At 45.2% G+C, this 23,543-nt stretch overlaps 8 protein-coding genes across 8 annotated transcripts; 6 read left to right on the top strand and 2 right to left on the bottom strand. All coding sequences in view use genetic code 12, as the record gives it.

The window, feature by feature from the left end:
* Positions 1–3,693: 3,693 nt before the first annotated feature.
* CXQ85_001329 (uncharacterized protein) lies at positions 3,694–5,382 on the top strand (the record flags this gene model as incomplete). Its single annotated transcript, XM_025485044.1, has 1 exon — positions 3,694–5,382. The coding sequence occupies one exon, from the start codon at positions 3,694–3,696 to the stop codon at positions 5,380–5,382; it is 1,689 nt and encodes a 562-aa protein (XP_025339975.1).
* A 1,534-nt stretch (positions 5,383–6,916) lies between these two features.
* Positions 6,917–8,794, top strand: CXQ85_001328 (uncharacterized protein; the record flags this gene model as incomplete). Its single annotated transcript, XM_025485043.1, has 1 exon — positions 6,917–8,794. One exon carries the CDS (start codon positions 6,917–6,919, stop codon positions 8,792–8,794), a length of 1,878 nt encoding a protein of 625 aa, XP_025339974.1.
* Positions 8,795–10,463: 1,669 nt separating this feature from the next.
* CXQ85_001327 (uncharacterized protein) lies at positions 10,464–11,375 on the top strand (the record flags this gene model as incomplete). Its single annotated transcript, XM_025485042.1, has 1 exon — positions 10,464–11,375. One exon carries the CDS (start codon positions 10,464–10,466, stop codon positions 11,373–11,375), a length of 912 nt encoding a protein of 303 aa, XP_025339973.1.
* A 1,196-nt stretch (positions 11,376–12,571) lies between these two features.
* Positions 12,572–13,990, top strand: CXQ85_001326 (putative protein kinase; the record flags this gene model as incomplete). The annotated part of the gene is made up of 1 exon (XM_025485041.1): positions 12,572–13,990. The coding sequence occupies one exon, from the start codon at positions 12,572–12,574 to the stop codon at positions 13,988–13,990; it is 1,419 nt and encodes a 472-aa protein (XP_025339972.1).
* A 61-nt stretch (positions 13,991–14,051) lies between these two features.
* On the bottom strand, positions 14,052–15,623 carry CXQ85_001325 (uncharacterized protein; the record flags this gene model as incomplete). The annotated part of the gene is made up of 1 exon (XM_025485040.1): positions 14,052–15,623. One exon carries the CDS (start codon positions 15,621–15,623, stop codon positions 14,052–14,054), a length of 1,572 nt encoding a protein of 523 aa, XP_025339971.1.
* A 766-nt stretch (positions 15,624–16,389) lies between these two features.
* Positions 16,390–17,097, top strand: CXQ85_001324 (ubiquitin-specific protease; the record flags this gene model as incomplete). The annotated part of the gene is made up of 1 exon (XM_025485039.1): positions 16,390–17,097. The coding sequence occupies one exon, from the start codon at positions 16,390–16,392 to the stop codon at positions 17,095–17,097; it is 708 nt and encodes a 235-aa protein (XP_025339970.1).
* Positions 17,098–17,145: 48 nt separating this feature from the next.
* Positions 17,146–19,314, bottom strand: CXQ85_001323 (uncharacterized protein; the record flags this gene model as incomplete). The annotated part of the gene is made up of 1 exon (XM_025485038.1): positions 17,146–19,314. The coding sequence occupies one exon, from the start codon at positions 19,312–19,314 to the stop codon at positions 17,146–17,148; it is 2,169 nt and encodes a 722-aa protein (XP_025339969.1).
* A 1,747-nt stretch (positions 19,315–21,061) lies between these two features.
* CXQ85_001322 (uncharacterized protein) lies at positions 21,062–21,949 on the top strand (the record flags this gene model as incomplete). Its single annotated transcript, XM_025485037.1, has 1 exon — positions 21,062–21,949. One exon carries the CDS (start codon positions 21,062–21,064, stop codon positions 21,947–21,949), a length of 888 nt encoding a protein of 295 aa, XP_025339968.1.
* Positions 21,950–23,543: the final 1,594 nt, after the last annotated feature.

Genomic DNA, 23,543 nt, shown 5'->3' with positions numbered 1-23,543 from the left:
CAGTGGGGCATTTCTAGATGAAACACCTTTACTCGATTTAGTCCATTAATGGCCCCTTTTGGGAGCTTTCCATCGAGCAATTCAACGTTACAAATCGTGATAATAGTCTCTTTCAGCTGCCGAATGACATTGCCGGAGGGGGAATGAAGCAACGTAAGGAAAAAAATAACGTGCAAGGTGAGACTGGTAAAATTCACCGGGGAGGTAACGGACAGTAGAAAAAGAGCCAGTAAAAAGCCATACAATTAAGGTCAGTAAAAAAATAGTCAATTACGGTCAAAAAATAGTTCATCATAAGGTGGAGAAAGGGTTGCACGATAATTAACCGCATTCAAGGACCAGGGTCAAGCATCAGTAGATGGTGTTCCATGACCAAACCACCCCCCTCTCATGTGTTTTGATCACAAAGTTAAAGTACCAAAAATATGTTTTGTACTATTCTAGAACGCAGGGAAACCTCTTCTGAAGCAACCAATAAGTAAAACCAGCGAGAGGGGTCCAGAAGGGTTTTGACGCATGCTCAATCGAGCCACTACTCGCGATATCATGATGACAAGATACTGACACGACGTTGGAGCTATTTTCTTCGTATATTATTTCACCACTATTTTTTTTTTTTTTACAACCAAAGAGTGCTGCTTCGCTTATGCCTCCTCGCTCTTCGGTACTGGAAACAAATGCGGTAGGAGATTCCGGTCCAGGAGACATGGCGCTCAAACCGATGCAAGCGCTTAATAACCCACTGTGCGTCTTCTCTCGATGCACGTAGGGGAGCCTCAAGCATTTGGAAAATACACAAGAATTGGCAAAGAAGGAGAGGATTGTAAATAATTTTACTTGATGGGAGGATGGAGAAAGTTGTGCTATATTTTACAGACTAAAAATTATTTGCTAAAGTTGAGAATTGCATCATGAGCGACTGGTAACGGTGCGGACAAATATTCTGCAAGAATAGTGACTTCAAAAGAGCACCTTCAAAACCTTCACTTTTGTAGCACTGATGCAGCGGGGAGACCCTGATCATGCCGCCTTCTTATGTTTGCCATGGAAAATGATGCCTCGCCTCGCTTCTGTCCCGAAGATGGAAAAAACGCAGTGGAAACATGCGTTGTCAGCTGCAAACACGAACAGAGGTTGGCCCATGTCTGCCGCTCTTCCGTGGTCAACGGCGCCAGAAGGAAAATACCCTTGTGGTCTTTTTTTTTATTGGACGTGTTGAATCTTGGCTGCTTTCTGTAAGTGTGTTGGTCTGAGGCACTTTGTATTGCTGCCTGGATGCCTAAAGCGTGATATGGAAAGCCGAACCACTCGTCAATGTATCTGTACTTTGTGCAACAAAGATTGGAAAGCTTATTTGAATTTTACACCTTACGGAATATTCTCGGGATATATGAAACATTCTTCATCTAAACCTGCTTTCACATTTAGCCATAGCAAACAACGTCTCGTATTCTGCACTCGAAGGAATCATTCATGCCGCAGAAGAAATTGCTGCAGCTTACCGCCCTTGTTTCAGCCAAAAATTGACTCCCATATGTTTGCACCTTCTTCGGGGCTCCAAGGTACAGCATGCATCAATCTTCTTTTCCTGTTTTAGGACCGCCGCCGGCAACAGTGGGCTTGAGCGCTAGGAGGAAGGAAAAAGAATCACAAAAGAAAAACAAAAAAGAAGAACTTTCTCTGCCAGGGGCCGAAGCGGTATACGATACGGTGCCTTGAAAAGGAATTCGCTTTTCCCGCTGAGCTTCATGCCAACATTAACTTCCTTGGCTGGCTAGCCACATGGTGGTTATGTTCCTCTTAACGACCCGTATTGCTACGCAATCTATTTTTTGATATTCTTTCTCGGACAAGACCGAAGTCTTGAGTTTGTGTGTTTACATTACTAATACCTTTATTAGCTATTGGTGAGATGCTGAAATGAAATGTGTGAATTAATTGCAAAAGCTTTGTTGTGTTGATCCAGAAGTTGGATCCATAGCGCAAAGCGGCAAAGCCGTAATTATCCGTGGAGCCAAAGAAGAATAATTTTGAGCCTTGTTTTGCCCGAAGTCCCGAGAAGCACACTTGACAAAAGCCTTCTGAAGGCGAATATCTACCGCCGTACTTATGTCTTGCTTCCAGAGAAGGAAAATAGCAAGTGCAACCGCTAAGCCATAGGGGAATTGGGAAGTACATGGTAGGCAATTGCAACGGGCTCAATTAACTATGGCTCAAAGAGCCTTGACGCACGTCGGAGAGAGATCAATCTGAAGAGATCTAAACCTTCACAGGTGAGATAATTGGAGAGAAAGATAGTAATACTAATCAAAAATCATGAACTAGTTTCCTTTTAATAAAAAAGATCGTTGCACTTTGTCGTAGCGGCGTATAGAAGCACGTCCTGCTATTTTGAACATTTCTGTAGAAGCTTTCTCGAATAAACAAAGCCTTGTTTTAGGCATAATATATTCCAAAGTGTACTCCGAAATACCATTGATATTCCTAGGACGTTAATAGGGGAATTTATATCGGAACAACTAAAACAAAAGGAGAAACTAAAAGGGGAATATATATATAGATAACAAACTTAAAAAAAAAAAAATAAAAAAAAGGAGCTTCGTATAAGAATAGAAAGACGCCGTTCGGAAAAATGCCGTATGACAAAAAAAAAAAAGGGCAAAATCTACCTTTTAGCCGAAAAGAACTAAAAGCAAAAAAACGAATATCTAACCATTTCAGGCGTTTCCGACGACGTTTTCAACGAACTGACACAAAACGCTCTGCCCGCCAAAAGCCCTATAGTTACCCAGAACTCTGGTTCGCGCACGCCCACTGCCCTGGCGCTGCGAGCCAACAGAAAATTTTTCCTTCCACGGTTGCTTCCTCTTCACATATTTTACCAACTTTCGGATTACCAGCGATACCGATCATTGCCTCCATTCGGTGGAGCACAAATGGCCGAAAGGAGAACGAGAGAATGTCCAGCATTATATAATCTGGGGCGCCTTAACTGCCTCGGCAGCGTGGTTTCTCGGTTCGCGTGCTGGACACATTTTCCCATGTTACTTTTAGTGTAGAGGATACGAGCATCTGTCAAAGAATGGCACTTTTAGAGCCCTTTGAAAGCCCCTTAATCTCTCCAATTATCTTCTTAGGGGGTAACCCCCAGTTCGGCTACAATGGCCCAATCAGCCGCGTTTTTTGTCCTCCACCTCTGCAAATCGACATATGTCTCTTGGCATAAACGCGTGGAGAACCGAGAAAACGGAAGTTTAATGATGAGAAACTGAGTTTCAAAGGGCCATTTTTTTCTCTACAATTTTTATTATGGGTATCTAAAACATTCCCATTTCCACCCTGTCGTGTCTCACCCACCAAAATTAGCTCCCACAGTTTCACCTGGTCCTAAAATAAACAAGCCGCGTCGTTAAGCTGCCGTACTTTACCAGCCGTACAAGGTCGCGTATTGTGCCCTCCACTTCTGGGAATTGAGGTGTTCCCACGTCGGTGTTTCGTAGTATCCTTACAACCACTTTTTTTTTATTGCCACATATTTCCCGTCGTTCGTTTCCACCAAGTGTTTTTTTCTCCCTTGCTTTCTTCGTCAACCTACCTTTTGGACGTCCCCTGCGTTGTATTGCGTCTCGCGAAAGCACCATCTCATCCACTGTCTCAAAAGCGCTCAAAACACTTTCCACCAAGTTATAAACAATGCCAGTTTTAGGCCACCAGGTCAGAAACTTGAAGATCTCCTCCCCCTCCGTGGCAGACCATGTCAATTCGAAACTCAGGGCAAATGTTATCCTTGTCGCCAAGTACGACTTTCTCGCCGAGTCCTCTTCGGAATTGTCTGTCAAGAAGGGTGACGTGCTCAAGCTCTTGGACAAGCTCTCCAATGGTTGGGTGCTCGTGAAGTCCGTTGAACGTGTAACTTCACCAGGACTCGTGCCGTGTCTTTACGTGGATATTGCTGTCAATGACACGCTCAATCCCATTACTTTACAGTGGCTTCATGAAACAAGCACTTCCACATCCACAGTTTTGGGAAACACTACATTCTACGACGCTGAAGTGAAGCAGCTTCTCAGGAACAACTCGCCTATCACTATCAACAACAGACCTTACCCGCTCGCTGCTTCTATCAACAACTTTCTCATGTACGACAATCGCTATTGGTACAGGCTTGACATCACCTATAGTACCCAAGAAAGGGCGTATTTGTGTCGGTATTACCAGGACTTTTATACCTTACATGCGTCTCTCCTTGAGCATGTAGACCAGTGGCTGCTGGCGTCGAAGGAACAGGAGCTACCCTCTTTCTTGAAGTTGCCCAAGTTACCGGAACCTATCCCCAGTAACAAAAGAGAGTCTTCTGAGCTTAGAGAGCTCCTTGTCAAACGTTGCAAAGACCTTGATGAGTATATCAACCTGCTTATCTCGAATAAGCATTACCAAGTTCTGCCTCCGTTGCTCAAGTGGTTGGACGCAAAGTACGAGAAGTCACCCGGCTTTATTGTTCCAGAGCAGTTGAACGAGACTAATGATATCATCAACGAGAAAGTATTGCCGGGATCTGTGAAGATATACTCTAAAGCGAAGATCGATAACGGAACCGAAAGTGAAAGGCTCCATGCTGTTTTGGATAAGCGAGAGGAGGAGGACCAAGCGAAAAAGTTCCCCATGTCCTCTCCAAATCCAAATGACAGGCAGCAACCCAAACAGCCGGTGTCACGGAACATTTATAATCATTACCAACAAATTGTTGGGTTCCAGGGCGACCTTCAACGCGCCAAAACCACTCGTGATCTTCAAAGATCGAAGACAGCGAAGGATATCCGGCAGGGCCCAACAAGAAAGGCTCCCCCTGGAGAACCTGATCGTCCGTTCACGAGACTGAAGACAACACTACAGCCCCAACGGGCCGCCACTGCCCCCACAATGGTTCACACAAGCCCCCCTCCTAAGCCTGTGTCAATCGGATCTGTCAACGGTAATCCGTTTGCAAGGATGAAGTCTGTAAGGAACACGAGCGGCTCTGATCATTCAGGGCGGACAACTTCTCTCGCAACTTCAGCCGGGGATCACTCATTTGACACAAGCATTCTTTCGCTGCCTCCTTCGACACAAAGTCGATCGATTCAGGGCACGCCGGAACTTGGCACGCCTCAAATAAAGTGTGAGATAAAAACACAGAATCAAGATAAGCTTTCTGTTAGGATAAACAAACCAGACGTGACTTCCTTGGCTGAGTTCAAACGCTTGATTTACCAGAAAGTTGCTTTTAACAATCTTTACATAAACATGCCACAGTCCGATACCTACGAAGAAATGGATGCTACCCTGGTTGACCTCCTAGAGCACATTCGTTCTTGTGAGAATGTAAATGTGCTTGTTACCTAAACGGGTTCCACCAGTGACGAGATGGTTATTGTGTAAAGCGGACTGCTGGTAGTCTCCGGTGCCGGAAACCTGAGATGCTTGTTGTTTTAGGAAGCTAGAGCTAAACCTTTTTTCGTACCTAAGTCGATTTTGTGATGTTCACGAATTAATCGCTCGCCGCCTTCGGTGTCTTTGTGACCACAAACGAAACCTAATATTTAATCTACTGCACTAGCCATGCCTGAAACACGACTACCAGCAGCCAATATGTGTGGCAATGTCTTAGCTTTTGAAAGACAGAATCCGGAATGTCAAAAACATTGATGCGATGTGCCAAAAGCACGGCCGCACCATGGATGGAATGTTTTCTTATTTCAAAGACACGGTAAACACGATGTAATTTTACAACAACTATAATACTACGCAAAAAAAAAAAAGAATGTAGAGACAACCGTCAAGCCGAACAATCGTCGGAGACACAAATACAGACGGGACCAAAAAAGTCTTTGAAGTCACCGTTGGCGCACTAGGCTTAGTAGAAAAATGCGTTCCTCCTTAAACAAAACATCGAGGCCTGTTCTCGTAAGAAAGCCCCCCCAAAAAAAAAGAGACACGAGAACTTCATTCATGTGCCACGAGCTAAATGAAAGAAATAGACAAAATTAGGGCCCTTGTGGGTCTGCAATTGACAACAGGCAGCAGCCTGTGGTGGCGCCAAATAATGACACTAAACAAGATAGACGACAAGCATTCGACCAAAGAAAAAAAAAATAACAAAAAGACACATCCGTCGGCAAAACAACCCTCACATTTAAATAGTGCATTTTATATCAGACAAGTCCTATGCAGTGGTTAGTAGTGGTCGTCAAAGTACCAGCCTCTTAAAATAACCCCAAGCAGCCTTCTCTTCCCGCAGCTGGAGAACAATCACCCCACTGTCGCCTGGTGAGAAAAAAAACCGCTGTATGAGGACGTAGTGGTTGCGTGGAGGAGCATGAAAGTCGCGCGAGCCGACGCAGCTCTTCCCAGCACGGTTTAGAGACTTGGGTCTTTTGGGAGGGCGCGTGCGGCGATATGCATGCACGAGGCACCCTCACAATAGCTAATGTTTTGCTCTCTTCGTTGCACGCATAAATTCATTCCATCGTTAAATGCACTTCATTCTTAGGTAACCTCTTTGGCCTTTTTCCTTCTCCCAGCATATACTTTAGACTAATAAGCGGGAAGGTTCCACTTGTTTACAATTTCCCATTTTCTGCCTTCACGTCTATCAGAGAAGGAAAAAAAAATTCTCCACTTGCTTTCCATCCCCGGCTACTATATATTTTTTCCTTTAGAACCACCGTCCTAAAGAGAATATAATAATATTCTCAGCTTATTGTTTGCATTTCCACTCACCTCCAACTCACATCTCCGGTGGCATTGTTTGTGTGTTTTGGTTTTTGCCCTTTGGTTGTACCTTTTCGAAGATCCTCTTAGCCAGTCTTGTTGATATATTGGTGCTTCCCTTCATTTCCATTCCTCCATCCACTTTCACAACACCCATCCTTTCACCATGTCCACTGGCCTTTTCGCTGCAAAGCAGTACAAATCTTCCAGGAACTTGAAGAAATTGGCCATCTCCTCGCCTATAAATGCTAAATCTCCAAGCGAATCCCTACAACCATCGCCAGTGTTTTCGCCTCATTCTAGAGAACCTGTGATTGTATTAAGAGCAAAGTACGACTTCAATGCTGAGTCGCCTGTTGAAATAAGTGTCAGGCGAAACGACTACGTTAAACTCGTCCACAGACCTGGCAATGGCTGGTTGTTGGTTAAGTTCATTGACAAGACTGACAGCGGCCTTATTCCTGCTTCCTATGTTGACATAGCTGCTAACGACATACAGAATCCTATTACCCTTGACTGGCTACTTGAGAACAGACCTCGTTCGGGCCGCAAGCCAGAATTCATTAACAGCATCAAGATAAGCACCGTGCTACAGAACAAGAAGATGCGGTACTTGTACCGTTTGGATATTACCATGAGTTCTGGCAAGCAAATGTACCTTTGCAAATATTACCAGGACTTTTATAACTTGCACGTGGCCCTTGTTACTTCCTTGGGAAGCACTGTGCCTCTTCCCTCTCTTCCCAAGCCTAGAGGCCTGATGGAAAGAGCTACACTGAAGGCTTCCCCCAACAGAGCTGATGTCAAGAACTTGCTAGAGGTTGCCGGCCAGCTAAGCAAGTACATGAGACAGCTTTTGATATTAGAAAAAATTAGATGCTGCGACGAATTCGTGGAATTCATTAATGATGAACAGTTCAAGAGAATCGAGATTTATCCTGGCGATGCTTCTCTTTCAGATGCTAAGATCAACGATATGCTACACAAGGATCTGGTAAACATCATGGATACCTTGCTGAGAGCTGACATGTCCCTCAAAAGTGTATCCGTTGAGAACACACCTCCTTCGACAGTCGAACAAAAAGCAGCCCCCAAAAATAGACAAAAGTTATCAATGTCTCCATCATTGATTGCTTTGATGCCATCCTTCATGTCCCCTACAAACGTCACCCCAATGCCAAGCACGCCAGAGCAGGAGACTAAGGTTGCCCTGGAGTCGCCCATGGCTGAATCCAAGAGCTCCCAGACACTCTCCACCTTTTCACTGCTTCTTGCAGGTTACGGAGAGGACGATGCTAATTATGAATTGAATAACCTTCAAGAGACCAAATCCGCCGAAACTACAGACAGCGACAATCATTTAACACTGAACGAAACTACTTTACAAGAACCAATTGAGTTGTCGGACGGCCTTAACTTAAATCCACGGAAATGTTTTGACAAGGCAAAGGATGCTTTGACTCCTCCGGCCTCGGATGTGAGCCATGATTCTGTGTCTACGATCGGAAGCCAAGGTCTCAGTACAACCCATTACTCCAGTGGTGAAGACTCAATTATGCTGAACTCGTCTCGTCACAAAAGCCTGTCTTGTGAACCAAAAACTCCAACTATGGGTTTCGACCAGAGCTTCTCTAGATACCCTCCCAAGCTTTTCGAAGCCGAGGAAGAGGAACAGATTAAGCCTTTACTGCCAAAGAAACACAAAGAGGCTTACATGTCTGCGTCTTCATCCACCGCCACAATAACACAAGACACGAAAAATAAACAACCGGTTGGAGGAGAGTACGTGAGAATTAAAGTTACCCTATGCAACGAGGATGACGACAAGGTTGTCTTACGTGTCAGACGCAGCGACTTACACTCAATTCAAGCGTTGAAGCATATTTTGCTGTTCAAGATATATAAAGACTCGGGGCTCATCCACCACTACACTCTCAGGCCCTTTGACGAGATCAGCGTTGACGGAGCGCTCGATGAAAGCGCAATTCTAGACTACGTGAAAACAAGGCCCAAGGCACACCTTCGGCTTCAGCGGGCCCGCTAATTATAATAGGTGTAAAAGCTCTTAAAGTGTGTACGAAAGAATATGAGAACAATGTGAATGAATTGGACCGGGTACTTCCTGTGCCGAGGTAAACGCCATAGATAAGCTTGTATTATTCGAGGCGTCGAGAACATTTCTAAACAAGCTTGCCTAAACCTTAACTAGTTGTTTTGGCAGGCGGTTTATTTAGTAAATTCTTCACTCGGCGAACAATTGTTCTCAATACAGAACTCTCTTCTTTAAAGCTTATCCCTCACAGACAATACAATCAAATAAAAAATAATGAAAAAGGAAAAAAGTGAATACGACGGAGGGGAACCATTTTAAAGCTCTTACCTACAACAGGTAGAAACAAGCAAACGAATTCCCTCTTTTAAATATTCTCAGTCACATGCAGCTTGGGCATTGGCGTCGATCTCCACTGTCTATGTAGAATCCGTACCTTAGCGAATTCAAAATAAACCCAAATATTATTAGAGCGTAGAGAATTGTGAAGATCAGTCTCGTAAGTAGATCACCAGCCAGAGAAGAAAATCGCTCTGTAGGGGCATGTAACCAAGCGCACAAGTAACATGTTGTTGATTTGGCAGGTGAAAGATGGCTAGGATCCCTGATCGTTTGTAGCAAAGCAAGAGCCAAAAAGAGACCGAGAGGCCGAGAATGGATTTACTGATTCCCCAGAGAACAATTTACAAGAGGCGAGTTGGTGACCAAAACGAAGAGGAGAAAACTCACTTGACCCATTCCCAACGAAACATTAGAATGTTATCAATATTATCTCTCTTTATCTCGCAGTTTGACTGCGGAAAATACAGCACCCCTGGGCGTTGATGAGGCTTCTATTTCTTCGGAGAGGCTCACAAAACGCCTGAGCGACTCTTATGAGGTAGTTATGAGTGCATTTTCTTGCATCGAGGTAGTGGGAAGACTTCCATGCGCGTTTCACTGAAGGCTTTGAAGAGAGTGTCCTGCAGGTAGGGAAGTGAGCATTGCAGTAGGGCGCAAATAAACGAGAGCATATGCTCCAGCGCGGATCCCAAGGAGTGGAAGGCTCCTAGCAAGACGCATCAGAAAGACAGGAGGGGATGCAGGGACCGACTCTTGAAATAACTAAGAGTCCACTTGTTGTTGTATAACTATAGCAGAAGGGCCTAGACTGGTCGGAAACCCCAATTGTAACCTCCAAGGTAAGTGCACACCTGGGCGACAACAATTAATTAATAGAAGTATGGCGCGTATAAAGCCAACCTAGAAGCTCGGTAATGCATAGCTTTGTCTCTTGAAACCTGTACACAGGCGCTACTGAGAACCTTATTCGGGGTTGAGCGCCAGCGCTCCTTTACCGTACATGCGGATATTCAGTCACAATATCAATAAAAAGAAAAGAAGGTTATCTTTGTATCTTAAAATGAGGAAAATCCTTCTCTCAGTGGCTGGTTCTTCCTGCACTGCTTCGGTGGCCCAAGTTGAACAATAAGTTCCAAAACCAGTATCCAAAGCTAACTAGCTCTTTGTCTTTGTTCGCCAGAGCGTCTTTTCTTCATACCCTCCTAACCGTACCAATTTTTCTTTTCTTTGAAGAAGACGGTTTTGTTTATAACTTGCGTCCATTCCCAATATAACAACGACGGTTTCTTCTTCGCTTGTTTTGAATTAAACATCTGTCACAATGTCGATGCCAGGGTCCTACACTAATAAGCCCACGACGAGGACTTCATCAGAATCCGACTCAGACAGTGATAGTTCGTCGGTTTTCGACTCGGCTCCTTCCAGCCCAACGTCGTCGACAGCTCTAAAAGAAGAGCATAAACTCAGAAAAGCCTCGAGCCCTAAGAACAGCGCAGTCGCTGCCAAGACAGAAAACAATAATACCATAAGGCCATCGAGGCCAACATCGCAATATGTGACGCCACCTCTCCCATTGGAGGCTCCCAATGGCCTAGGAAGAGCTTCCAGCCTAGTGAAGTCTTCTCTGAAGAGCCATTTGCGGAAGAAAACTGACACTCAAAGGAGATACTCCACCACACTGGCTGACCTTCGGCTTCCGCCCAGCAAAATGACTGCTCAAAAAGAAAACATTCGTCTCGACACGAGAGAAAGGACATTGAGCTCCAGAAAGCCTTCTTCACTGCTGTCCCTGGTCCCTAGAACTGCCAATTGGCAAATACCCCCACATATCCACGCCCAAAGGAAAATGCATCTGACTCTGAACTCGCCTCCTTCGAGGCAAGGTTCCGTTAGAAGACTGGCGAAGGATTCTGGCCTAGATCCAGCGAACGTGCTTAAACTCAAGATCTCTTGTCGCGAGTCTTTGGAGGAGATTGTGGCCCTTAAGCTTCGTAAAGACCGTCTCCGAAGCCTGATGGAGCTTGTTGACGTGATTCTATTTAAGCTTGCAGGCAAGTTGCCATGTGCTAAAGAAGGCGTTAAGATTTCTTTGGTTTTCCCTGACTCTTCCCTACCCTCAGTCACACTCAAGAGCCCTGGCGGCTGTGACGACCCCTACAATTGTGAATGTGAGGATTTTATGATGGGGTACATTCAAGCCAAGAGCAAGATATATGTGAAAGTATCATCTTAATAGTATAGTGTAATATCGTGTGCATAAATTGACTTGTAGCCGAAATTAGTAGACTTTTAACGACTAAAGCCGTGACGCAAGTTTTGCCGAACCGTTGGTGTGACTACTTTTCGGCAAGGAGTATAAAGGGTAAAAGTGACACATTACTGGTTTTTTAGGAGTGGCTGCGAAGTGGGGGGAGTATCGCGTTTTTTTAGTGTGGTTGGAGTTTCCATGCAAAAGTTGCAAACCTTGTTTTGCTCTATAAAATCCAATTTGGCCTATTTTAGTCTAAAATTTGGTCTGATGATTTTGACATCTCCGCTTTACATGATGTGCCAGGTTTTTCTTACTAAAACCGCCTGATGTTGTTTCTATGTTGGGTTCTCTGTATTGCGTAGTGTCTAATGGTAGCTACACAGTCACCTGCTCCAGACATTTCGTCGAAGTCTACCTCATCTGGTAAGCAAATGGTTCACATTTTGCGCTTCATTGGTAATCTCGAAAATTTTCAAACGCCTTTGTTGTTGTAGCGTTATTGTTACATTGAATGCCTCGTCTGGAGACTAGCGAGCAAAGAACAAACAAGCGAATTCCAGACGCACTCCGGTTGTGCTTTCCATCTAGGCTTTCAGTATTGTCTTCTACTCTTTTTACCAAAAGGCTTTACTTACCCTCCACGATGGGTTTTTAACCATCCAGCGCAACTACTCGCGTTTTGCAACCAGCAAGTATAACATCAACAATGCAACAGTCAACAAGACACACTTTGAAGCGTTGACGACTTGAAAATGTCCCAGGTTTGGTAAAAAATCACCAGAAGAAGGCAAGAAGTAGAACAAAAGAAATTTGATTTCTTGAAATGACTGTATTTTCGCTCAAATGGGAAAAACGGCGTTTTCAGACCCTTGTGGCTGCGAAAAGCCAGCATTACCTGTAACACCAATAAACATCTCTGCCCACGATAAGCCATTTCAGATTTTTTGCTTTTTCCCCTGGTATTCTTGCAAGGTTGAAGTTGGAGAATTCATCCTTAAAAAATAATAGTCATCCCTGGACGGGTCCACTTTCCTCATCGAGTGGTCCTGTCCCACGTTCGGTACGCGAAAATCAAGAACCAAATTTGTCTCAAACCACCAACTGACGCTTCTTGATGTTTTCCCAGCGCAGTGTAAGAGCATCTTAAACCTATCGCTTAAATGGCCGATATATTTGCCATGGACGACTACGACGCTGGAGTGAACCACTTGGTCTCCGGTGTCCTGAAGCTCAACTACCGTCTTTTGGACGAGCCTGATGACCCTCCGGACCCTGGCGAGTCATCTTCTTCCACATCGCCCGAGAAAACTCCTCCTCGGCCTATTCCTTTAGTTGTGGATAGCCCCAGCCCCTTTGCTTCCAAAAATGGCAGCGAGGATGCTTTCGACACGGTTCCTGACTTGCCGCAACACGGTATTCCCATGAAAGTGCGCCGTAGAAGCAGCGTATCTTCTGCGTATGAAGTCGAACTTGGCGAATCTTACGTTTCTTCATCTTTGAAAACGAGCCACGTTTCCGATTATAAGCCAAAGTTGGACGACTTTGAGCCCATTAAGGTACTTGGTCAAGGTTCCTATGGGAAAGTGCTCTTGGTGAGAGAAAAGGTAACCGGCAAGCTCTTTGCTCAGAAACAGTTGCACAAAGCTTCATTGATAATTAACGAGACTAACGAGGTCCACAAGACAAACTATCAACGGACCCTCAACGAAAAGAGCATTTTGGAGAAGGTTGCACATCCCAACATTGTAAAGCTCTACTATGCTTTCCAAGACCACAATAAAGTATACCTCATATTAGAGTACTTAGACGGAGGTGAGCTTTTCCATCACTTAGCACAGCAAAAGTTCATGAGTGAGAAAGACGCCTCCTACTACATCGCCCAAATTGCCTTGGCCTTGCGTTACTTGCACAACTACTTGAAAGTCATCTATCGAGACTTGAAACCTGAAAACTGCATGCTCAACGCTGATGGTAATTTGGTCCTTACAGACTTTGGTCTTTCCAAGGTCTCGTCGAGAGACGAAACTCGCCATTCTATGATTGGAACTGCTCAGTACATGGCACCCGAAGTTATCTTAGGCAAGGATTATGATTTCTCCGTCGACTGGTGGTCTTTAGGCTGTGTTGCATTCGATATGCTCACAGGATCACCTCCCTTTACTGGTCATACCAACGAGAAGATCATGGATAAGGTCGTCCATTCCAAGAAGTATTTGAAATTCCCATTTTATCTTTCAGTGGATGCAAAGGATCTTCTTCGTAAACTCTTACAGCCAGACCCAAAGAAAAGACTTGATGTCGACACTGAGTTTGAGAAATTCAAAGGCCATAGATTCTTTCGGTATTTGGACTGGAAAGAAGTGGAAAATTCTGCAGAGCAAGACATACCAATTCTTCCACCAATATTACCAGTCATCACAGATCCTATATTGGCAGAAAACTTCGATGATGAGTTCACGAGCATGACCTTCACTCCTCAGGAATCAAAAGCATTGTTTCCGGCTAGCAAAAGTCCTGGTGACATTTTGCATGTTAATGGATTCACGTACACCAACGAGAGCTACTTGATGACCACATTGAGAGAGAAGGCCATCTAATACAATCCGCTTAATAAATTAATAATATATTTAATCTAGATGCTATTCCTATTGTAGCAGCTCAAGATGCACTCACGTAAAGTGCAACGAGGCCGCTGAAGGTTAAAATTCTCACTGTTAACGCAGTGAGAATGTTGAATTTGTATGATCTTTCACTCTGGTTCTTGAGGAAATTTGTGCAAAATAAATGACATATGAACATGCCTGAGTAAAGTGCCAATGTCTGACCCACCAGGATCGACATGTAGAATGGTAATGCAAGGGTCATGGTAGAGACGAACTGAGCTAAGATAAGCTCAGTCACGTATGCAACAAAGTAGAATATGCTGAATTGGTCAATAGTCACGCCAAACTTCCTGAAGATAGGATCAACTTGATTTGTGGTTGACACCCATTCATCATAGTTGGCGTTTGAGAACTTTGCAAACTGATAGAAGTCATGACAGTTGTATTGGCGAGTGTACGCTGGCGTGAACGTCTGACTTTCTAAATCGAGCGAGCCATAAAGCGGAGGTTTCTCAGTTGATAAAAGAGAAGAGGCCTCGTTCTTCAAACTAAATGTGGAGAACCTTTGCTTTATCTGCACCCGCTGAAGTCTGCGGTAGAAGGCTTTGGACTTGCGCTTCTGAAAGAAATTGAAGGGAAACAACCAATGGAACCACTTAAGGAAGCCGATCCTCGAGGACTTCGATGAAGCCGAGGATGAGGTAGAGCTTGAATGTGTGCTATCCTTTGGTGGTAACTGGTTGATGCTCAATGAGGATCCAGCCCCATTGCAGCAATGTGGATCCATCGGATCACAAGAGTTTATGGAACCTTCGAAACTAACGTCAGGGCCATCAAGAGGGCTTGGGACGTCTGAGTGCTCATACGAAAACAGGCCGCTTCTAAATAAGCTGTCGTACGGATTATAACCGTGCGGCCCATTATGTAAGGACTCATCATCGGACGCCAAATGCAATGTATTCTTGGGGGAGACAGAATAAAAGCGGTCAATAGCGCCCAGCACTGACAGCAGCGGAGTGGATAATATAGGCATCAGCTTGCTCTGGGAAAGAACCCTGTTGGACTTACCGGAGAAGGAATTCAAGTTGAAGGAAGGCGCCTCCTCTGATTCTCCGGAGCCATTAGAGCCTAACGATGCAATAGAACCCTGATGCTTGATTTTCGAAGGTGGGAGCGGCGCTAACCGGCAATCCTCCCAAATATCCAATAGACTATAAAACCGTTGGTATAGTCCCATATTGTGTGGCGCATTCTGGTAAAGTGTAAGCGCCACCACAAAAAACAGTAGCAATGATGCAACGTTAAGGGCGTGATGTAAAACCTTCGCCAGGCTGCCCATCCTGCTGGCGATGAATAAAATGCAAAATTTGAATGACTCCAATACAACTGGGAGCCAAAGAAGCCTCATGGCGCCCTTGGGAGGCTCCTGGGGCAACAGCGTAGAAGGCACGGTGGCCACTTTAGCCAAGAAGGCTGCCGCTGGAAATAAAAGGGTCAAAATCGAAACCACAATGACATTTTGATGTGTATCGAGCTCTTTGGGTAGTATCACTTGAGTGCCACAGCTGAGTAAGAAAAAGACGAGTATGAGCGGAATCGCCACAAACTTGTAAGAACCCCAAAGCATGAAGATCCAGTTCAGATTCGAATAACTAAAACAAAAGTATTACTGTCTTTCTGTTTTGTTAAATGTGTCTTCTGGTGGGGTCTGTGTGCTTTATATGGGGATTACTAAGGCGGACTGCGAGCAATGTGATAGGGCGAGGGAAAGTCTAGCACCCCAGGGTAAGTCTAATACGGTGCCGGGTGCAGGTCCGAGATAGCACTTTCTGAATAAGTAAGTGGAACAAACAGAGGTGTGGAGAGAATGTTGTATGTGGTAAACAAGGGAAGAGGAGCCACGGTATGGGCGCCAGTATCTGGACTGGGGAGGCGTTAAAAAGTATTAGTTTTATTAAAGGTAGAATGATATTACAATGATAAATGATGCGTCAATCCGTGAAAAAGTGCTATTCTGGCATGATGTAATGGAAACAAGCCTACAGAACCAATCCATAATAATCCAAAATATTTGATAAGCAGCGTTGGAACTTAACTTTGTGGAACGGTGAACGTTAAGTCGGGCGGGGGCGGTCCACATTCCTTAGTGCCAATGATGACCGATGCATCGGAATGTGTGTCTTTGGTGGCTCGCTAACAAGCAGGGCTTTGAATCCTTTTAACCGAAAGGTAAATAAGGCCCTCGATTCTTCCGAAAGCTGCTTTTGGTAGTCTCCAGATCAGTAAGGTGTTTTGTTTGATAAGTGGTCACATGACCACCACCATGTGATCTATCTCAGACCGAGTCTAACGACAAAGTGCCCCCACGATCTATAATCTAATCCATCTCCATCATGCCAGATTCCAAGCGTGTTATCCCTCTCGAGTCCAATCCAGAGATCTTCAATTCTCTTGCACACAAAATCGGCCTTTCGCCAGTTCTCCAGTTCCATGATGTTTACTCGATCACTGAGCCTGAGTTGCTAGCTTTCTTGCCCCAACCGGTCATGGCTCTCGTCATGTTGTTCCCATTGACTAGTTCATATGAGGAATACAGAAAGCTGGAGGATGCTAAAGCCAAGAACGACTCAAACGGTGCAGTTTGGTTTAAGCAGACAATCGGCAATGGATGTGGTTTATACGCATTGCTTCATGTTTTAGCCAACTTGCCTCGTGACTTCATCATTGAAAACCTGATGTTGAATAAGCTTTTGCTTCTGCAGCTCTCCCTGCTGTTGCTGACCGAAGAGATTACCAAGTTAGTCGAGACATTGGAGCAGAATATTCAGCTCGACGAGAACTATGGCTCTCAAGGACAGACTGAAGCACCGGATGCAAATGACTCCATTGAGTACCACTTCATCACATATGTCAAAGGTTCAGACGGCCATTTGTATGAGTTGGATGGAAGAAGAACCGGCCCTGTGGATTTAGGAGAAAGCAATGAAAGTCATATTCTCGATGACTCCAAGTTGGTGAACAAGATCCAGTTTTATATGGATAACACAGACGAAGTTCAGAGAAATAACTTCGCCTTGATGGCTGTTGCGCCATCCATGTAAATACTTGAATTAATCCCCGGACTGTCTTTAAAAGGACAAGATATGCAGTTAAGAAGTCTTCATGTAGACGCCTTGCTCAAGAATGGAATTGATCTGTGGTTTGGCTTGCACAAGATCAATATCAGGTCCATGAACAAAACTATCTAGACGAAATTCATCTAGAAATCGAGCGATGCTACCGTCTTCCGAATGCAACAGTAGTTGCTGGCCAAGGAACTCTGTCGATAGCCTTTTGAATGATTTGCAGAACATCGAGAGCGTCACGAAGCGTTGCTTGGATATTATGTGATCCTTTAGCAATTGAATTGCATGCTTTTTATTGCTCGTTTTGAACTTCTCGTACAACTTGAAGACGGAATAGTAGTCACCATTCGTGACAGCTGTGGATAAGTCCAATGCTGGTCTAATCCATTCATCGAACTCGCTTGATTTCTTTCCAACTTTGATGTCCTCTTGGCCAAGAAACCTATATCGAAGCTTATTAATCTCAGGATTGTTTCCAGTGATTGTCATATAGAGTATTTTGTAAACGATAAACTCTGATAGCTCAAAGTTTGCCGGGTCCATGGCGTACAAGTTGAACAATTGCGACAAGCATTGGTTGAATTCACCCAAATCAGCATTCTCTATAGCAATTCGAATATGCGTTTGGTAGACATGTCTGGTGAATTGGGATTTGTGGTGTTGAATAGTCAAATCCTGACGAATAGCTTTTAGTTGGTCGTTGATGTAATGATACAGTAGGCCTTCTGTCCTGTATCTGTTCACCACGTAGGGAACGCAGTTTTGAAGAAAAGTTGGTGACCGTACGTTGGCTGGATTTGGCTCAGACGTAAGTCTGTAGAAAGATTTTTCCAAGGCGGTGGAATGTCCCAAAAACCCTTGTGTATTACTTCTTTTGACAGGTAGGCTGGGTGTAGTTGTGTAGACTTGGGGCAGGGACGAGAACCTTTCCATTCGCTGACGCTTTCTTTCAGATGAGTCGTAAGCTCCCACAGGTCGCTTCTTGTCGACGGCGGGTCTAGAATTTTGTTCCACTGTTGCAGCAGGAGAAGGCAGCATAAGACGCGGGCTATTAGCTAAAGGACTGTTATGACCGGAGTTATTTGGGGCCTGCGTCGAACGAATGTTGTTAGGAATAACATTTGGAGGCTGCTCTTCAGCAATCTTGGTGCCCGAACTTGCAGATGCTTCGCCTTCATTTGAGCCCGGTTTAGGGCTTTCTGCTACCTGTGGAAGCACACCTTGGGTCTCTATTTCAAAGTCATAGGATTGGGATCCGTCTTGTGACACCATTCCTTCAATTGAATCTTCTTCCTCATCTTTCTCGAGATTTGTGCTCTGATGCTGATCATCTTTGCTTTTCAGCTTTACTTCCTCAGAATTAGCATCATGAGTCAAATCCACTATTGATTCAACGCTTGCATTGTCGTCATGCTCCGAGGGGATGATCTCGATCGGAGCATCCTTAGAATCAGCAGCTTCTACCAGAACATGTGACTTAGGAGAAGAAGAACCGCTTTCATATTTCGAATCATCTGAGCCATCTTTGATTTCCTCGACGTCCGAGTCATCGTCCAAGATTTCGACCCCATCGGATTCTTCTTCGGACAGAGAATAGCCTGTAATGACAGGCTGACTGGCATTTTCAAAGGCTGCCTTGGGAGCGCTTCGTTGTGTGTCGGCAGCTTGATTGGCCCTTGGGGCCTTTCCCATTACCCTTGAAGCTGCCGGTGAAAGTGGACGTGTACCCTTCTTCATAGAATTCAGTCTAGGTTCGATCACTTGTCCATCTTTCACAATCGTCAAGCCCAGTTTGAGGGCAGCGATTTCGTTCGGTAAAAGAGGTGATTTAGATACGGTATTGGCTGGATGAGATTGACCTTTTCTGACTCTTGTTGCTCCGTGGGGTCTCGTTCCCGTTTTCGTTCTATTGGCTGAATTTACCGGCGTAGGCTTCGGCGCATTATTAGCACTTCCATTCGGTCCCTTTTTGGCTGGTTTAGGCGCTGGTTTGGCAACTTTACCAGCATTTGGAGCTTTTCCAGACTTTCCCTTATTAGGGTTTGGTGGGTTTGGGGCCTTCCCCTTCGCCGGCTTTGTTGCTTTGGCTGGTCTAGGTCTCGTACCAGCTTTGGGTTTGCCTGGTTGTGGCCCTGACTTGGCCGGCCGCTTAGCTGTCGCTGGGCCTGGACGATCTTGGTCTCGTCCGTTCATATGCTGTGTAGGTTAATACGTACCAATGGATTGAAATCTTTATTTATATGGAACCCCAGTCGAGATATTTATCATGGAAACTAATTGGGATGGAGGGGTAAAAATTTGGTTTCAGGAAAAGCGATTGTTCCTTAGAGCTGGTTGGTTTCAGGTTTCGACAAGACGTTTTTCCTGTTCGATGATCCGCATTGGTGGGAGAGCATCAGAATGCAGGGATATGATTCAGAGTCTGATTGGCAGCACCTGGAGACGGAAGATGGGTTGCTTTAGTCAAAGTTAGGTAAAAAAAGAAAGAGGCGTTCTATTTGAGGCTGCCGTCGTCTTATACTGGACTGGTTTTCTTTGGGTGGGTTTGGTTGGTGAGTTGCTGAGAGTGGCTGGTGATGAGGTTCGAGTGTAGGAGTTAGTGGTGAGGGTTGTGAACTGCCTGAAGATATAAATGGGTTAGAGTAAGTAGTTGAAAGCTGGGAAGCTTGATTTTTAGTTTCTTTTGTGGTTTCATTGGTTTTGGGTTCAAAAGTGGTGGACATAGGAGGTTGCAACTGCTGCGACGAGTGAGTGTGGTTATTGCCGAACTTGGCAAGTATAGATATTATTAAGGGTGGAAGTTGCAAGGCAATGTGAAAGAAAGGACAGGGTGGCAGTTCTAAGAAGGGGGATTTCATCGGTTTGGGGTTGATCCATGGTTTAGGTGTGAGATAAGTTGGGAATCTTGCGATACACCGACATGATGATGGAAGAAGGATACTACGGTACAATTCCTGGTGGAAATTGAGAGATACAACCATTGTAGTACTCTATAGTGTATTTTCGGGGGAATACAGTTTAAAGACGACGAGTTAAGGGGCCCTAGGGCTCCTAACTGGAATGCACCCTCTCAGAAGACTCCTTAGCTTTCTTCAGGCATTGTAGGGCAACAACAGCAGCAAGTGTCTGCTGTTCATTTGACAACGTTGTATCATATAATGTCTCTTTCTTCACCATCTAAACCTCTTGGTATTCTCAATACGCACCTCCTCAAACAATGGAAGATTACCAGAATTTCATGAAAACCAACGACAACGTCACTCCTTCGCGGCATTTCACCTCCTTAAAAACCCCAAAGGCCCAATAAGGACCTAAAGAGGCGATTTCTAGAATCTCCATAACGGTTTCGTCCCATTCCACCTGCCTCACGTCAGCCTTTATAGGGTCTTCTCGTGCAGCTCGGACCTGTAGTGAGTACTAAATACGATCATGACGTGCGTCAAGTTTTCGCAGCCATACATCAAGACCACACATAAATGCAATGCATGATAACATCGTGGAAAAAGCACATAATCCACTTAAAATATGATTTTGGTGGTTGAATTTGGCTCTGGTTTCAGTTACGTGCCCATTGACCTCCAGAGTTCCTCAGTATGAGTCTCGCACAGCGGTACCGGTTTCCCTGTGTTTGTACTATAAAAGTAGCGCTGTCTCAGAAATCCTCTTTTTCTTTTCTTCTTCTTCTTCTTTACCTTTCTTCCACTTTTTCGACCCTTGTTCCAAGTACAGCCTACTCGAACAAGAATACGAACGCCAGTGACCACAGAAAGTTTATTCATTCAAGCAGCACTCCAGTAGCAGCTTCAATCAGGAACCCTCTTGATTGACACATACCAACCAACCAGAAACTTATTCTTCACCACACTTAACTTACACAGCCACCAGCCACCAGGTAACCACAGGTAACCACTCTACTACTCATCAATTAACCGCCTTAGCAATGTCATTCGAATTGGACCCGTATTGGTACGGTCCAGACTGCGTTCTCGAGGCCGACGTCAGAAAGACTGTGTGGCTTCCTAACGGAGACCTCATCAGCCACGACTACAGGCGCATCTTGCTTAAGTGGGCGCCCGGCGAGTTCCAATACTTCGCCTATCAGCAGCATTACGGCCAGGAGGATCCCAGAGCCAGAGACATCGCTCAGCAGATTTATTGGCACAAGGTGAGGGAGGAGTTCGAGGAGAAGACCCGCTGGTGTGAGTTCGTCAACAAATGGAAGGCGAACATCAGAGAGAAGGTGAAGAATCTTAAGGCCGAGCGCCTTGCTAATGACAACGTGTCGTTGGAAACACATGTGCCTGTTGAGGTACCCGAGGTCTGCCCTGAGCAGGTCCCACACAAGACTATCAGCATCGACGACGACAAGGAATGCGCCGAGGCACCATCGAAGGCCGCCGACGAGCAGCAAGATGCTGAAGGGGATGACGTCGAGGAGAAGAATGACGACGGTGACAACAAGAAGGATGATGATGATGACGTGGAGAAGAAGGAGGATGACAAAGACGACTCCATGTTGGAGAGTGACAATAGTGATATGGACAAACCTCAGGAGTCCAGTACCACTGAGACAACACCAGAGCAGCTGCCGAAGCCATCGAAAGTCAAGCTCTTGGCGCTTGAGTCGGATAACGAGTTGGGGAGCTCGAAGTCTGACGAGGGTACCAAGAACGAAAAGGGCACCAAGGCCCGCAAGGTTATTGGCAAAGGGAAGCGTCTGAAGAACAACGAGAAGAGAGAAGCCAAGAAAGCTGCCAAAAAGGCCATTTCATCTGCTTTGCTGGACCAAAGCAGCATGTTTAAGCTTTCGAAGCTTGGGAAAGCCTAAGTGCGCTGCCGGCGGTTGGGTAGTGGGAGATGGATCAAGACTGCAAGAAGGTATACATTGGTAGAGGTTGGGGGCCTCTTGAATCGATGATGCCGACTGAATGTCCTGGTTCTCTTCTGCTGTCTGCCGTTGGTTGTCGTCACTTACGAGCATCGTGTGTCTCGTCATTAAGTCATAAATAGTTAAGAATGTATCAATGAAAAAGGCAGTGTAGGCGCTGGGGTTAAAGGAGTCCTTCAGAATGGGAATGGTGACCCAGGGACGGTAAGTAGGCTTTGGTGGACTGTTCGTTGATGGTTATAGGTTTCGTAGGCTTCTTGTGTTCAGCAGGAGGAACGGTGTAGTATTTGTCTATATGTGGCTCTTAAGGGAAGATGCTTAGGTCTATGGGATTTGGGAACATTAATTAACAAAAAAATACCTCTTTTTATGCCTTTTGGGTGTTTTTGGAACGTTGATGTATCGTCTCTATGGCTTGGATATGCTCAGTGAGGGCAGTTTGGTGATGTTTTCCTGGTGGCATCAAGCTACCAAGAGAGGTGACCAAGAAGGTCGAAATGCCATATTCCGGGAAGGAGGTATTATTAGATATGTCTTTTGGAACTTTCTGGTGTTTCAGGTCATGGTAGGTGTCCTCTTCTGGGTTTCCCTAGCTAAAGGAGCTATTGAGAAGCCAGTAGCGAGTAAACATCAGCCCAGCCAGGTTTCAACTGAAATAAAAAAACACACTAATAAGCAGGGGCAATAATGAACGTTTCTAAGGTCTTAAAAGACAGGAAGACTGACCTGTTTCACCTGAAATGGGTTAGGGGGACGTTCAAACCAAGGCTGCAGATATACGAGTAGACCACAGCTGTATACATGACGTACATGAAAGGTAAACAGTGTCTTTTGCAACCACCCAAGCTGGAGTATCTTTGGAAGGGATGGTAAAACTCAGCTAATCCGAGTGTCTTGGGTTGGTTAGTGGGTTTGGAAGTGTTGGCGGTAGCTGGCTTGTCTTGGGTGCGCCAGTGAACCGGATGCGCTTTATTATGGAGAAAGGGAAGGAAGAAGCAGCTTAGGTTGATTAATAAGGGCAAAGAATGAGCTGGAGAGTTTATTTTTTATATGGAAAATGGCAAATGACGGGCATAGCCTCTGTGGGATCACTGGGCGGTAATTGGAGTAGCACGGCAACACTGATGGTGCACAGGTGGAAACGGAAGTATACACCATAGGACAAGAAGACAACAAGACAAGACAACAGAGATGATATTTATATAGAAGGTGGGTCTACCTCTACTACTAAAAAATGCTCAAGCCAACACCCAGTGCTTGAAAACTACTCTTTACAAACTCGTAGAACCAGGGACCCACCACGCCTCTCGGAACAGTACATCCATGTTTCCCACCTCCCCAGCCTTCCCCAGCCTTCCCTATACCTTCCCAAACCCAACCAGAACATACCAGAGGTCAATGGCCCGATCATTCCAGCGCCCTCAGCCAAATCCTTCCTCCAAGACCCATAAACCTTGTCTGTCGCTTCAAAGCCTATCCTGGCTCCTGTCTGAGAAGAGCGCTTCCCGATTCGTTGCAGCCAGTCCATACATAC

Source organism: Candidozyma haemuli (genome assembly GCF_002926055.2).
Source record: "Candidozyma haemuli strain B11899 chromosome Unknown B_2014730914, whole genome shotgun sequence".
Lineage (NCBI taxonomy): Eukaryota > Fungi > Ascomycota > Pichiomycetes > Serinales > Metschnikowiaceae > Candidozyma > Candidozyma haemuli.
Note: the sequence above shows the minus strand (reverse complement) of the source record. Positions and strands in the feature narration are given on the sequence as shown.